Raw genomic sequence first — 12,390 nt, 5'->3', positions numbered from 1 at the left:
CACATGTCTCATCCCAGTCCCACCTGATGCCTTTTAGTATCAACCAGTATAAGGGCTTCAGAATTTGTGCCAAGTGTGGGATAAACACTCTCTGGTAGTGCAAAAGACCCAAAAACTCTTGTAATACTGCCACAGAGGTAGGGGTGGGGAAAGCCTGGACCTTGTCTATAAGTGCTTCAGAAACAACTTTAGTTTTACCCAACCAGACAACCCCCAAGAATTTCACAGACAAACCAGGTCCCTGAACCTTGGTGCTGTTCACAGCCCATCCTTTTCCTGTAGATGTTGCAACAGTCTAGGAACTACCCCTTCTAAATCTGAAAGAGAATCAGATGTGAGCATAATATCATCAATGTAGTGATACAGCTGCACTGTTTGCAGTTTCCTCCATTTGGCCAAGTACTGGGCTACAAGTCCATGACAGATGGTGGGACTGTAGAGATATCACTGTAGAAGGACAGTGAATGTCCACTGCCAGCCTTCCCACATGAGGGCAAAATGTTTCTGGTTTTCCTGTGCTATGTCAGTCGAGAAGAAAGCATTAGCAAGGTCTACTACATAATGATACAATCCCCCAGTTCATGGCTGAGGGCGTTCAGAATGTCTGCTATAGAAGGGACAGAAGCATGCAAAGGGAGTGTGATTTTATTCAATCCCCTGTTGTCTACAGTCATATGCCAGAAGCTGTCTGGCTTTCTCATTGGCCACACTGGGGAACTAAGAGGACTATGAGTGACCTTTATGATGCCCATCCTCTCCAACTCCTGTAGAGTTTCTCCAATTCCTTGTGCTCCCCCCACCCAGGCAATTTATACTGCTTAGTATTTGTCACCTGCCAAGGTACAGGCAGGCTAAAGATGGGTGCCTAGTATGTCCCCTAAGAACTGCCTTTACCACATATACCCTCAGTCTGAACTCACCTGCAGTCCTGCAGTAGTCTGTAACCACAGGCCCTGCAGGATATCTACCCCCAAAATATATTCAGTGATGGGAGAAATGTACATGGTATACTCCTTTGGGGGTAAACGCCCTATCCCCAATGAGATTTGGGCTTTCTTCTCTCTAATTGCCTTACCCCCAAAGCCATTTATCACAACAGGGGTCCCGGAAAATGCTCAGGGTTGCCATGAATCGAAGAACACTCAGCTCCTGTGTCCACCAGAGCCAGGACACATTGTACATTCACAGGGAACCAATGAATTGCTAATTCTACATGTAGCCTCTGGTCCCCACTATGTTCCCCTAGCTGGGGACTTTGATGCCCCCCTCAGTTGAACTGCAATGCCCAATCATCCTCCTGTGGGGGTGAGGGCTCAGGCGAATCCTCAGTACTGTCTCCCATGAAGTTTTTCAGGGACACAGGCTGGGCATGAGGCCTTGACTCTGGCTTCTGTGTCCTGGATCTCAGCGGCTGGAACTGCTGCTCTGGCTTTACTTGGTGCCACAGTTCTAACAATATTCTATTGGGCTGCCCATCAAGTTTTTCTTTCACTACCCTGGCCTTTATCAAATCAACCCACATCTGGGTCCTCGAGACTTTCATGGGGCCTTTTGCACCTCTCCTTTTAGTCACGGCCCATACTTCCCTCTGTGCCCTTATTGTTTCAACCTCCCCCAGATCTGCTAACATCCCTTATGGGTAGCCTCCCTTATGGGTTGCCATAGGTGGGGGACAAGAGTATTCACTAGGGACCCAAAGAGAGATGTGGGAGCTGCATGGAGCACCAGGTTTCTCATTCCTACAGTGAACACCTCCTCATCAGGGCCCTGGGGATCCATATTAGAGATGATGTTTTTCATACCCAATTCCCACAGCACCTGTTGGAGCTCTGCATACGTTTTCCAACTACTGGGAAAATATGGTAAATCACCCTGAGTAGGCCAAACTATCCTGATGGCAGCTGTCAGCCATTCCAGGGTGTCTGATTCCCTGAGGTGTAATGGGCATTTCACAACCGCTGCTGGAGGGAAGGGTGAGTTGTCAGGGAAGCAATTCTACTCATCTCAGTACCTGACACAAGAATGTTTTCCACCCCCATATCCCAGAGACGTAAAAGCCATGTAGGCAGAGATTCCAATGGCTTCTGCCTATACCAGACGCTCATGTCCACCAGCTCATCCAAGTTATAGGGGTGGAGCATAGAGTGCTCCATAACCTGGGGAGGGAGCTGCTCCTCCCCTTGAGGAGCCCACAGTTGTTTCATTTTTATTTTCTTCATTACAGCTGGGCGGGCCTTTAAAACAGGAGATGGTACCTCCAGCGGTCGCCTGGGTAGCAGATCTGCCAATGGCCCCTCCTTCTCCTCTTCTCTCTTGGGATTCTCCACCAATGGCTCCTCCTCCACCATTTTTGGGGCTGAAGACACTACTCTTTCCTCCCCCTCCCCCATGGCCTCCTGCAACACGGCTTTTCCTGCCATCTCCCCCCTCGCCACAGCTAAGGAATCTTCTAGGAGTGTGACCTGCTTTTTCAGTAACTGTCTCTCTTTTTTAACAGCATCCCATAGGTTATCATCCAGCTTCTCTAAGCAATGCTGAAGTGTGTCTCTCTCCCACCTAAGTCCCTCTATAATCCTCTCTCCTGTATAACATTTTTCCACTATCTTGATGAAAAGAGACCCTAAAATGCCAGCCGCTACATGGCCCCCTAAGGTCTCCAAGCAGTCTTACAACTCACAGAGGGCTAATTCTATAGCTTCTGGTGTTTCCACCCTTCCCCAGTTCTGGGGAAGGCCCCACCCCTCTAAGGGGTACTTTGCCCTAGACCAATTCCCTACTAGGGGTTGCTAACTTGGAAGCCCCACAGCTAGGTGGATAAGAAGAGGTGAAGTGGCACCCTCTACCTCTGCATCCACTGGGGCCTCCCCACCATCCACAGGAGCAGCCCTCCCAAAGGTCATACCCATTATGACAGATTTTGGGTTCAGAGGCACCCTGCTGAATGCTGCCAGATGTATGTCTGGGGAGAGGAAATCCCGGGGCAAAATACCTCTAAAAACTGAAATCAGTCAAAGGGAGAAATAAAGTTTAAAACTTGTTTATTGCTTATAAACTGGAATCTGGGGCCATCTCTCTCCTCGGCTCCTGAAGAAGCAAACAAGCAAGCCAGCCCCTCCCTCTAAACTCTCAGGTTCAGACACACCCTCAGTTGCCCAGGTAATTGCCCATTGACATGGAGATGAACTTCTCTCCACCCCTGAGGATATGCAAATGCACTAAAGCAAGGTGAGATACTCCAGAAATGTTACAATTTTACCCACACTGATGGCATCAAATCTAGAGAAAATCCCTTTTTAGACTCTCCTCAAATCACCCCAAATACAAATCCTATATCAGATTCATTCTAATACTGTCTTAGATATATTTCACGGTTCCTTGGGTGTGTTCTCTCTCTGCAACAAATAATAAACTCACTTTGCTTAACTGCAAATGTGTTCCAGTGGCCTTTGGCTGAAGGGAGAGCATTAGCATCATCAAAACAAATGAACTTGTCACACCTGTGAATTCTCCAGGTAATACCACATTTTATACATTTCAAGCATTTGCATGGAAATCTTGTTAAGGTTTCTTCGCTGCTTTTTTCAAAAGAAAAAATATATTTGCCAAACTTGTGTGAATTAATACAATAATGATGATTATGTGATTTAATATAATCATCATGAACATCATTAGTGTAGCACACCGAGAGGGAGCAGTGCTCTGAGGGCTATGAGGTGGTGTGAGTTCTTTGCAGTTACATGAAATCAGTCCCACTCCAGGTATGGTTGGCAGGTAAGCATCATTTGCAAACTATTAACTAGCATACAGAAATAAAGTGTTAGGGAACCTGGACTGGATCGCCCATTGGAAGAATCAAGGCACTAGGAGGCCTTGGAGGGTGGGAGGTTTATTTCATGCTGGTGGGCTCAGAGGAGAGTGATCTCCAAAGGTATGAGCCCTGAGCACAGGCAAGGGGAAGAATTTATACTTTTCTACTTCCATATATGTGGCATTTTGGCATGTACAGCAAGCAGGGCAGAAGAACTTGGAAGCATCAGGTGGGGGTGAGAGGGAAGGGGGAAGGCTGAGGTTCTCTTGTTAGCCCTATTGACCATGTTGAAAATCTTATTTTCATTATCAAAAGAACACACACTTAGAAATTTTAATAACAATTTTATAGAGTTAATTTTATGTATTTTCAGCCTAATAAAAAATGACTGTATTTCTATCTTTTTTTGTAATCAGTAATTCAATACTATTATGGCTTATCACTCTGTGATGGCTTGGAATTATTTTTTAAAAGAGATGAGAGGAATCTTTTACCACAGGTAGTTTGAAAAGCAATGATCACTACATTAAATGACTCCCAGAGAACCTTCTTCTTTTTTCCCCTTCCTCCCTTTCTTCCTTCCTTTTTTTTTTTTTTTTTTTTGTCTTTATGACCACTTCCTATACGTCTTTCACCTCCCTGTCCCCCAACTTGATGTCCAGCTTTAGGCTACATTGGTTTAAAGACACAGAGGGCAAGGAGACACCAAAGAAAGAGGCAGGCCACTCCAGATTGGGAGGTGGCAGGTTTAATAAGGAAGAGAATTTAATACAAGGCTTGCCTTGGGCACCACAAGACAGTAAATCTCCTCACCTGCCCACCAAAATCTTAACGTTTATGTAGAGGGCTTAACTGTGTTCAGTCATGTATACCACCTAGATGGTCTCAATAACACATTGCTCTCTCAAGTCTGCATTCTTGAAAATGGACCCCACTGTGGGAATGATGGGCATAAAATACATTCCAAAGTCAGGGGAGGGGGTGAGGAGCCTTGATTGTCAAGCAGTGATCATATTCTCTTGATTACCTCTTCCAAGAGGCTGTAAGTCTCATCTTGTACAATGCTTACCTTGAGAAACTCACCTACATAGGTTGTTAATCTAATGTTGGCTAAGAATTCAGATAATCACATATGTTTATGCAAATTTGAGTACGCAAGCTCTAAAGGTCTGACCAGGCTCTCTTTTGTAACAGAAATAAGCTTTGAAACATGGGCTCTATTTTGGCTGCTGAGAGACAGCTTTTTGAGTTTCACCCTTGTTTTCAATCATTTTGGAGATTATTAACATTGCCATGAAAGGACCTCTCATTACAAATGTGTTACTTGGATAATAGGGCATGAATCATAGGATTTTAAAGAACCTGTGTCTCAGCCTAACCTAATTCCTAGTAACCATGAACAATTACAGTACAGCAGAAAATGCCCCAAATTTAGATAACGCCTTCAGCTTACCAAGTACCTAAAGCATTAGAGGATGAGATTGCTAATCACAGTTGAATGCAAACAGTGTGTGTTTCCTAGTTTTAAGAAAACTATTTGTATATGGGACAGATGCAACTATTTTCTGAAAGGTCTACTACATTTCAGTTGAGTTTGAATTTACCTTCTCTAAAGAACTATGTTATTATCATGTGACAACTGTACTTAGCAAATTCAACATTGCTGGTGAACAAAGGACGGAGTGGAAAAATCAGTCCAGTGTTCTGGCTCTGCAATGCACAGAGCTAATTAAAGTGCACCATTTGTCAAAGTCAATGGAAACCCTGTGTCTGGATCAGCTTAAAAGAACATTAAAGGGAGAAATGGGTTCCAGCAGCAGGGAAAGGAAATTTCCTATTCTTAAACAGAACACCCATATTGTGGGTATCCTAATGTATACCTCCTACAGAATTCTTTTTTTCCCAGCAATTTTATAGCAGCACTTTGAAAACAAATAATTATGCCTTTACTCCAAAGCTTATAAATTCGTTAAAAATAATGTATTTTTACAGTAGCCAAAATATGCTGCCATAGACCTTTTAGCATTATTAGAGAGTAAGGGCTATAGGAATAAATCCACCAATCCTCTCCTATAGCATACTAATAATAGAGTAGAGACGATGAATACCAATGTATATTTTATATTCCCATTTTCCTCTCTTTTTTCCCCTTCTCTTCCCTCAGAAGGTGAGAGAGATGGGTACTGAATGAATAAATACTCAACTGAACTGGAGAGGCTGGCTGACATGAAACTATACTGGAGAAATAGGCTGAAACTGGGGAACAACTTTAAAACATGAAATCAAGCACTGAAATCAGTTAGCTGAACCAGCAATTTTAGCAGCACTGTGGCTATACTACCTTTATGTTTTTTATATTTTGAGGTAATGGGAGGAGAAAAGGGAGAGCAATAAATCTGATAGGCTAAAATCTGTTAGAATCCCCTACAGAATCACACATATAGAGCTGAAATAAAGCTTAGAAAAGATGGAAACTGTGCCTTTCGTTCCAAAAACTGAAAAAAGGCACAGTGACTTGTCCCACTCTAAGCAGATACATTATTTTCTTGTGCTGACAGTGCACCCCTTCCAGTTCAGGCCATGCCAAACAGCAATAAGAGTTCATTTCCTTGCTGCATGTGTGCATCAGGAGTGGCAAAAACAGACTGATTCTTAAAGAGAAACAGAATCATCATTGATGTTTGCCTGCTTCATAACCAGAACACCCATGTTGTCAAGATTTCACATTATCTTATTTGTTTAAAGCAAAAACACTCCAATCATTACATTAAGTTAAGCACAATTAACTATATAGGTATGCACAATTATTTAGTCAGCATAATCATGTCCCTAGATGAAAGTTATTATAATTTACTGCCTAAATGGAGGTGAGTTTCTAAATATATTTTTCAATAATCATTACTTTATTTGCATGGCACTCAATTAACTTACAAGGCACAGGCTTTTTTGAAATCTTCACAACCCTGTAGATTAGTAGGGCAAATATGGGGATGGTGATGATGATGGTGATGAAAACGATGACAGTGATGGTGATGACAACAGTGATGATGGTGATGATGGTGGTGATAATGATTGTTATGATGGTGATGATGGTGATGGTGATGGTGATGATGGTGTTGATGGTGATGATGTGATGATGGTGATACTGATGGTGATGATGTGATGATGATGGTGATGATGGTGATGAAGATTATGTAATGGTAGTGATGGTGACGATGATGTTTATGATGGTGGTGATGGTGATGGTGATGATGGTGATGATGTGATGATGGTGATGGTGATGGTGGTGAGGTTATGATGAGGTGATGATGTGATGATGGTGATGATGGTGATGATGATTATGTAATGATAGTGATGGTGACGATGATGTTTATGATGGTGATGATGGTGATGATGTGATGATGGTGGTGATGGTGATGGTGATGGTGATGATGTGGTGATGGTGACTATGGTGATGGTGGTGATGGTTACGATGGTGATGATGGTGATGGTGATGATGATGGTGATGGTGATTATGGTGATGGTGATGGTTTTGAAGGTGATGGTGATGGTGATGATGTGATGGTGGTGATAGTGATGGTGATGGTGATGATGATGGCGATGATGGTGATGGTGATGGTTATGATGGTGATTGTGGTGATGGTTATGGTTATGATGATGATTGTGGTGATGGTGTTGATGGTGATGGTGCTGATGTTGATGATGTGATGATGGTGATGGTGATGGTGATGAGGTGATGATGAGGTGATGATGTGATGATGGTGGTGATGGTGATGGTGATGGTGATGATGTGGTGATGGTGACTATGGTGATGGTGATGATGGTGATGGTGATGATGTGATAATGATGGTGATGGTGATGATGGTGATTGTGGTGATGCTGATGATGGTGATGATGGTGATGGTGATGATGCTGTTTTCTTAAATATAAGGAAATGGGGATAGCTTAACTAACCTCCTCTGGATCACAAAGCCAGTTGATGGGCAGGTCTTCTTCATGATCAGTGCTCTTGCCATTGCTCAGTGTCTTAGATTATATATTTATTGTTTAAAATTTTTTTAAACTTAAATGCAAGCCCCTTTTTATGCATGAAGCAATTTGCATTCATTAGTAATTATAACCAAAAGGTCCAAATTAATTAGTATATGTCACTTTTTATTTAAATGGTTCACCAAATAATAAGCCACAGGGAAAACACTAAGGCCCAGAAAGATTACAGATAGATATGGTTAAATGTTTTTCCTTATGTACTTAAATTTTAGTCAGTTTTAGAAAAGGCCTAAGGGAAGCATGAGAAAACTGAGGCGACTCAAAGATAAAACTATTTAAAAAGAGAATCTTCCTTAAATTTCCTTAGCTTTTTCAATTTGCATTTTTTAAACATATTTTTTCTTTTTTATGAAATTACTAAAAAAACAGGTTTCCTATTTATAAACCATACAATAATAAGTATATATGACATAAAATAATTAAAGACTCAAGGTTTTGACACTGCTTCCTTTTAGAAAATATGTGCGAAAAAGAAATAAGAATATTATGAACGCCAGAGACTGAAATTTGTCTTTTGAAGTACATCAGCCTATAAAAAATAGGAGCAATTATATGGCTCACTGCAGTTCTGTTTACATAACTGGAATACATAGTCTTCTCTAATGTTGGTCATAATATCCATATTAAAAATTAAAAGGAGATTTTTCATATACTAGAGATTATTTTAATTCCTCAATTTTGAACCATTTAAAAATTTTTCATTTGATTTTAATAGCATATTAAATGTTATTACATATGAATTATGGAAGTATAAAAATATTACACTTGCTTTCATTAAGAGCCTGCACTTTACACACTTTCCCTTTAATAAACTGTAACATCTTAAAAATCTTCATTTATAGACCATCTAAATTATGTTGCAATTTGCAATTAAATAGCTGAGATCGAATCTATCAGGAAGAGTCATTACACTATTTAAAGTAGTAGTGGTGTATATTGATGCCCCACTACTAATCCTATTAACTACTGTCCAGGAAATTTGTGTATGGTTGCATGAATTTAGTGTCTTTACTGTTCATTTTCTTCGCCCAGCTACATTTTTTCTTCAGCAGTGTTACAGATTGGCAAGCACAATTATTTAATCATAGTAATCTTAAATGATTTACCATGCACCAGGATATACGCACCATATCAGAATCAATGTTCTCATATCTTTTCTTGTTTTCCACAGAGCCAAAAGTTGATCCAGAAAGGAGTTCCCTTTTACACATAATTTCCATGGTTTTCAGAATGAATTGCACATTTGAAAAGATGTTTGGATATTTGTAATATAATTCTTCAGAGACAGAAAGTGCTATTGTAAGAAAAAGAGTTTGTGATAAATATTTCATTAATCTTGCATTTTGTTTCATTTGTCTTTGGTTATTAAAATTAAATTAAATTCAGTACTTAGATGCTAAGCTCCTGCACATTTCCCCACCTATTCAAGATTTATAATGTTATGTGTGACCCCTGGTGGTATAATAGAAAACTACTACAAGGTAAATAGTTCATAATAGTTTATATAATTCAGAACAGCAATTGCATAATGGTTGCGTGCTCTATTAAGTATAGTTACTGAACAACAATGCTTGGAAACTTCCAGATGAATAAATCAATTTAAAATAGATACTTCATTCATAACAGATACTTTGAAGTTCTTATTGCTTTTAATCCAACATTCTCCAATTTTATTCCTCTTCAAGATGTTAGTGATTTTTAAAAGTACATATTTTAAATATAGCAACGAATTTTCCATTCAACATAAGACTATGTGATACTTAACAACCATCTTTTTGACGTTCTTTCTATAAACTTTTAGGTAATCTTTGTGTTTCAGCCATTGATGCAGTGAAAAAATTAGTAATGACCATTCTTCTACTACATGGCTCTATGGATTAGGTAGCAGCCGCCAAAAGCCTCAGGTAGGATTTAGCCTATTGCTGAATATAAAAATATAGCCTAAGTAAAGTTCTATTTAATACTATTTAAAAAGAGGACAGAATCTAGAGATTTTTATGTTTATACGAAACAAAGATTGTTGACTTTCTTGGGCTATATCCACCATAACAAACCAATATAAGAACTTTAGGTTTTACTCAGATAATTTTTCAAAATTTATTTGCCACTATCACCTGAATATTTTATGGGTTACTATGCTGAATACTTTGAGGAATTAAAAAGAGGGTTTATAATGTAATCAATAAATCAAAACAAGTGATATGACAAACATGAATTCTTATTCTGCTAGTCTAAGAGCTTTGTCTTGATTTCATACCCTAGCAGAACTCTAACAGTGATGCATGTTTGTTAGTCTCCAAAAACTTCCACTACTACCTTCTATTCCCTCCTTTATGACTTTTTTCTATCAAATATTATTCCCTTTCTTATATCTTATATCTTATATCTTATATCACCCCATGTTACCTCAGCTACATTAACGTGGATGACAGTCAAATCACCCATATTACTATCCGTGAAATAAGTGAATCCCAGGCTACACGTACTTCCCTAATTCCATACCTGTTTCCAACCATTCTCTGGGTATATTTACCTGAGTGAGATTCAAATTCAGTATGTCCAATGTTTCTCCCAAATTTTCTCATTTTAGAACACCATTATGTTGAACCTATTACTGAGTCTATTCAACTCATCCTACAACATACTAAATGTCTCTACTTTGAACCTTATTTCTTTTTTAGTTCAACTTATTTAAACTAAAAAGTTTATTTAAAATGAAAACATAAAAACGGTTCTTTGAAAAGATAAACAAAATTGATAAGCGTTTGGCTAGGGTCACCAAGAAGAGAGGATTCAAAACCAGAAATGAAAGAGACATTACAACTTTTAACAAAAATACAAAAGATCATCAAAGACTATTATGAACTATTACATGACAAATTGGACAACCTAGAAGAAATGGATAAATTCCTAGAAACACAGAACTACCAAGACTGAATCAAGATGAAATAGAAAAATTTCCCAGACTGATTACTAAGTAGGGAGATTGCATCAGTAATCAAAAACCTCCCAACAAACAAAACATCAGGACCAGACAGCTTCACTGGTGAATTATATCAAACATTCAAAGAATTAATACCAATCCTTCTCAAACTTTTCCAGAAAACAGAAGAGGAGGGAACTCTTCCAAACTTTTTTTATTGGGCTAGTGTTACTCTGATATCAAAACTAGACAGTGATGCCACAATAAAATAAAATTACAGACCGCTATCTATAATGAATACAGATGCAAAAATCCTCAACAGAATACTAGCAAACTGAGTTAAACAATAGATTAAAAGGATCATACACCATGAATAAGTGGGTGTATTCCAGGGATGCAAGGATGGCTCAACATCCACAAATCTGTTAATATGATATATCACAATAACAAAATGAGGAAAAAGATCACGTGATCATCTCTTTGATGCAGGAGAAGCATTTGGCAAAGTCCAATATCCATTTATCATAAAAACTCTCAACAGAGCAGGTATAGAGGAAATGTACTTTGACATAATAAAAACCATATAGGACAAGCTCACAGCTAACATCGTACTCTACTGTGAAAAGCTGAAAGCTTTTCCTCTAAGATCAAGAACAAGACAAGGATGTCTACTCTTGCCATCTTTAGTCAACATAGTATTGGAAGTCCTAGTCAGAGCATTTAGGATAGAAAAATAAGTAAAGGTCATCCATTGGAAAGAAAGGAGTAAAATTGTCTTTGACCTTGTTTTTTCATCCAAACTACTTACATATTTCTCATTCTTTTTATAGCTCAGCTTTTTGAAAGAGTTTAAGTTTCTCTTCACTTTTTGCTTACTTCCAATCTGAATTTTGCTTCCCCCTCCCATTGAGGATGCTCCTGTGATCAACAATGACTTCCTGATTGCAGATACCAACACAATTTTCAGGCTTCCTACTATTTAATATTTTTACAGCTCTTGGGTAATGTTTATCTTCTTGAACCTCACCTCTTTGGATTTCTAAGTCATCACTCCCTCTTATTTCCCTTAATTCTCCTTTACTGATGTCTGTTACTACAATGATCTACTAAGTGTTCATGTTCCCCAAGATTCTATTCCTAGAGTTAATTTCTCCACACCACCACCTCCCATCCCCATGTTACCTCAGCTACATTAACGTGGATGACAGTCAAATCACCCATATTACTATCCGTGAAATAAGTGAATCCCAGGCTACACGTACTTCCCTAATTCCATACCTGTTTCCAACCATTCTCTGGGTATATTTACCTGAGTGAGATTCAAATTCAGTATGTCCAATGTTTCTCCCAAATTTTCTCATTTTAGAACACCATTATGTTGAACCTATTACTCAGTATGTAAAACTTTAGATTCCTTTTGAATTCCTCACTTTCCCTTTATATTTAGCCTAAATCCAATTGATCACCAAGTCGAGTGTGCTTTGTCTCATAAACATTTTTCAAAACCATTTTTCTGTATCCCATTCCCATTTTAATAGTTCACATCCTTAACATCTCTTGCCTATACTAATGTTGTAGCTAACTGACACCCTGCATTCACTCTCTCCTT

At 39.1% G+C, this 12,390-nt stretch overlaps 1 protein-coding gene across 1 annotated transcript in view; it reads right to left on the bottom strand.

Moving 5' to 3' along the window:
• The window catches only part of TMEM232 (transmembrane protein 232), a 228,204-nt gene that overhangs the window by 168,682 nt on the left and 47,132 nt on the right, over positions 1 to 12,390 (bottom strand). The window contains exon 8 of the mRNA XM_073233084.1: positions 8,986 to 9,152. Within this exon, the coding sequence (XP_073089185.1) occupies positions 8,986 to 9,152 (167 nt within the window). The remainder of the gene's footprint in view (positions 1 to 8,985; positions 9,153 to 12,390) is intronic.

The sequence above is a fragment of the Manis javanica genome, chromosome 1 (genome assembly GCF_040802235.1).
Source record: "Manis javanica isolate MJ-LG chromosome 1, MJ_LKY, whole genome shotgun sequence".
NCBI lineage: Eukaryota > Metazoa > Chordata > Mammalia > Pholidota > Manidae > Manis > Manis javanica.
This window is presented reverse-complemented; position numbering and strand designations above follow the sequence as displayed.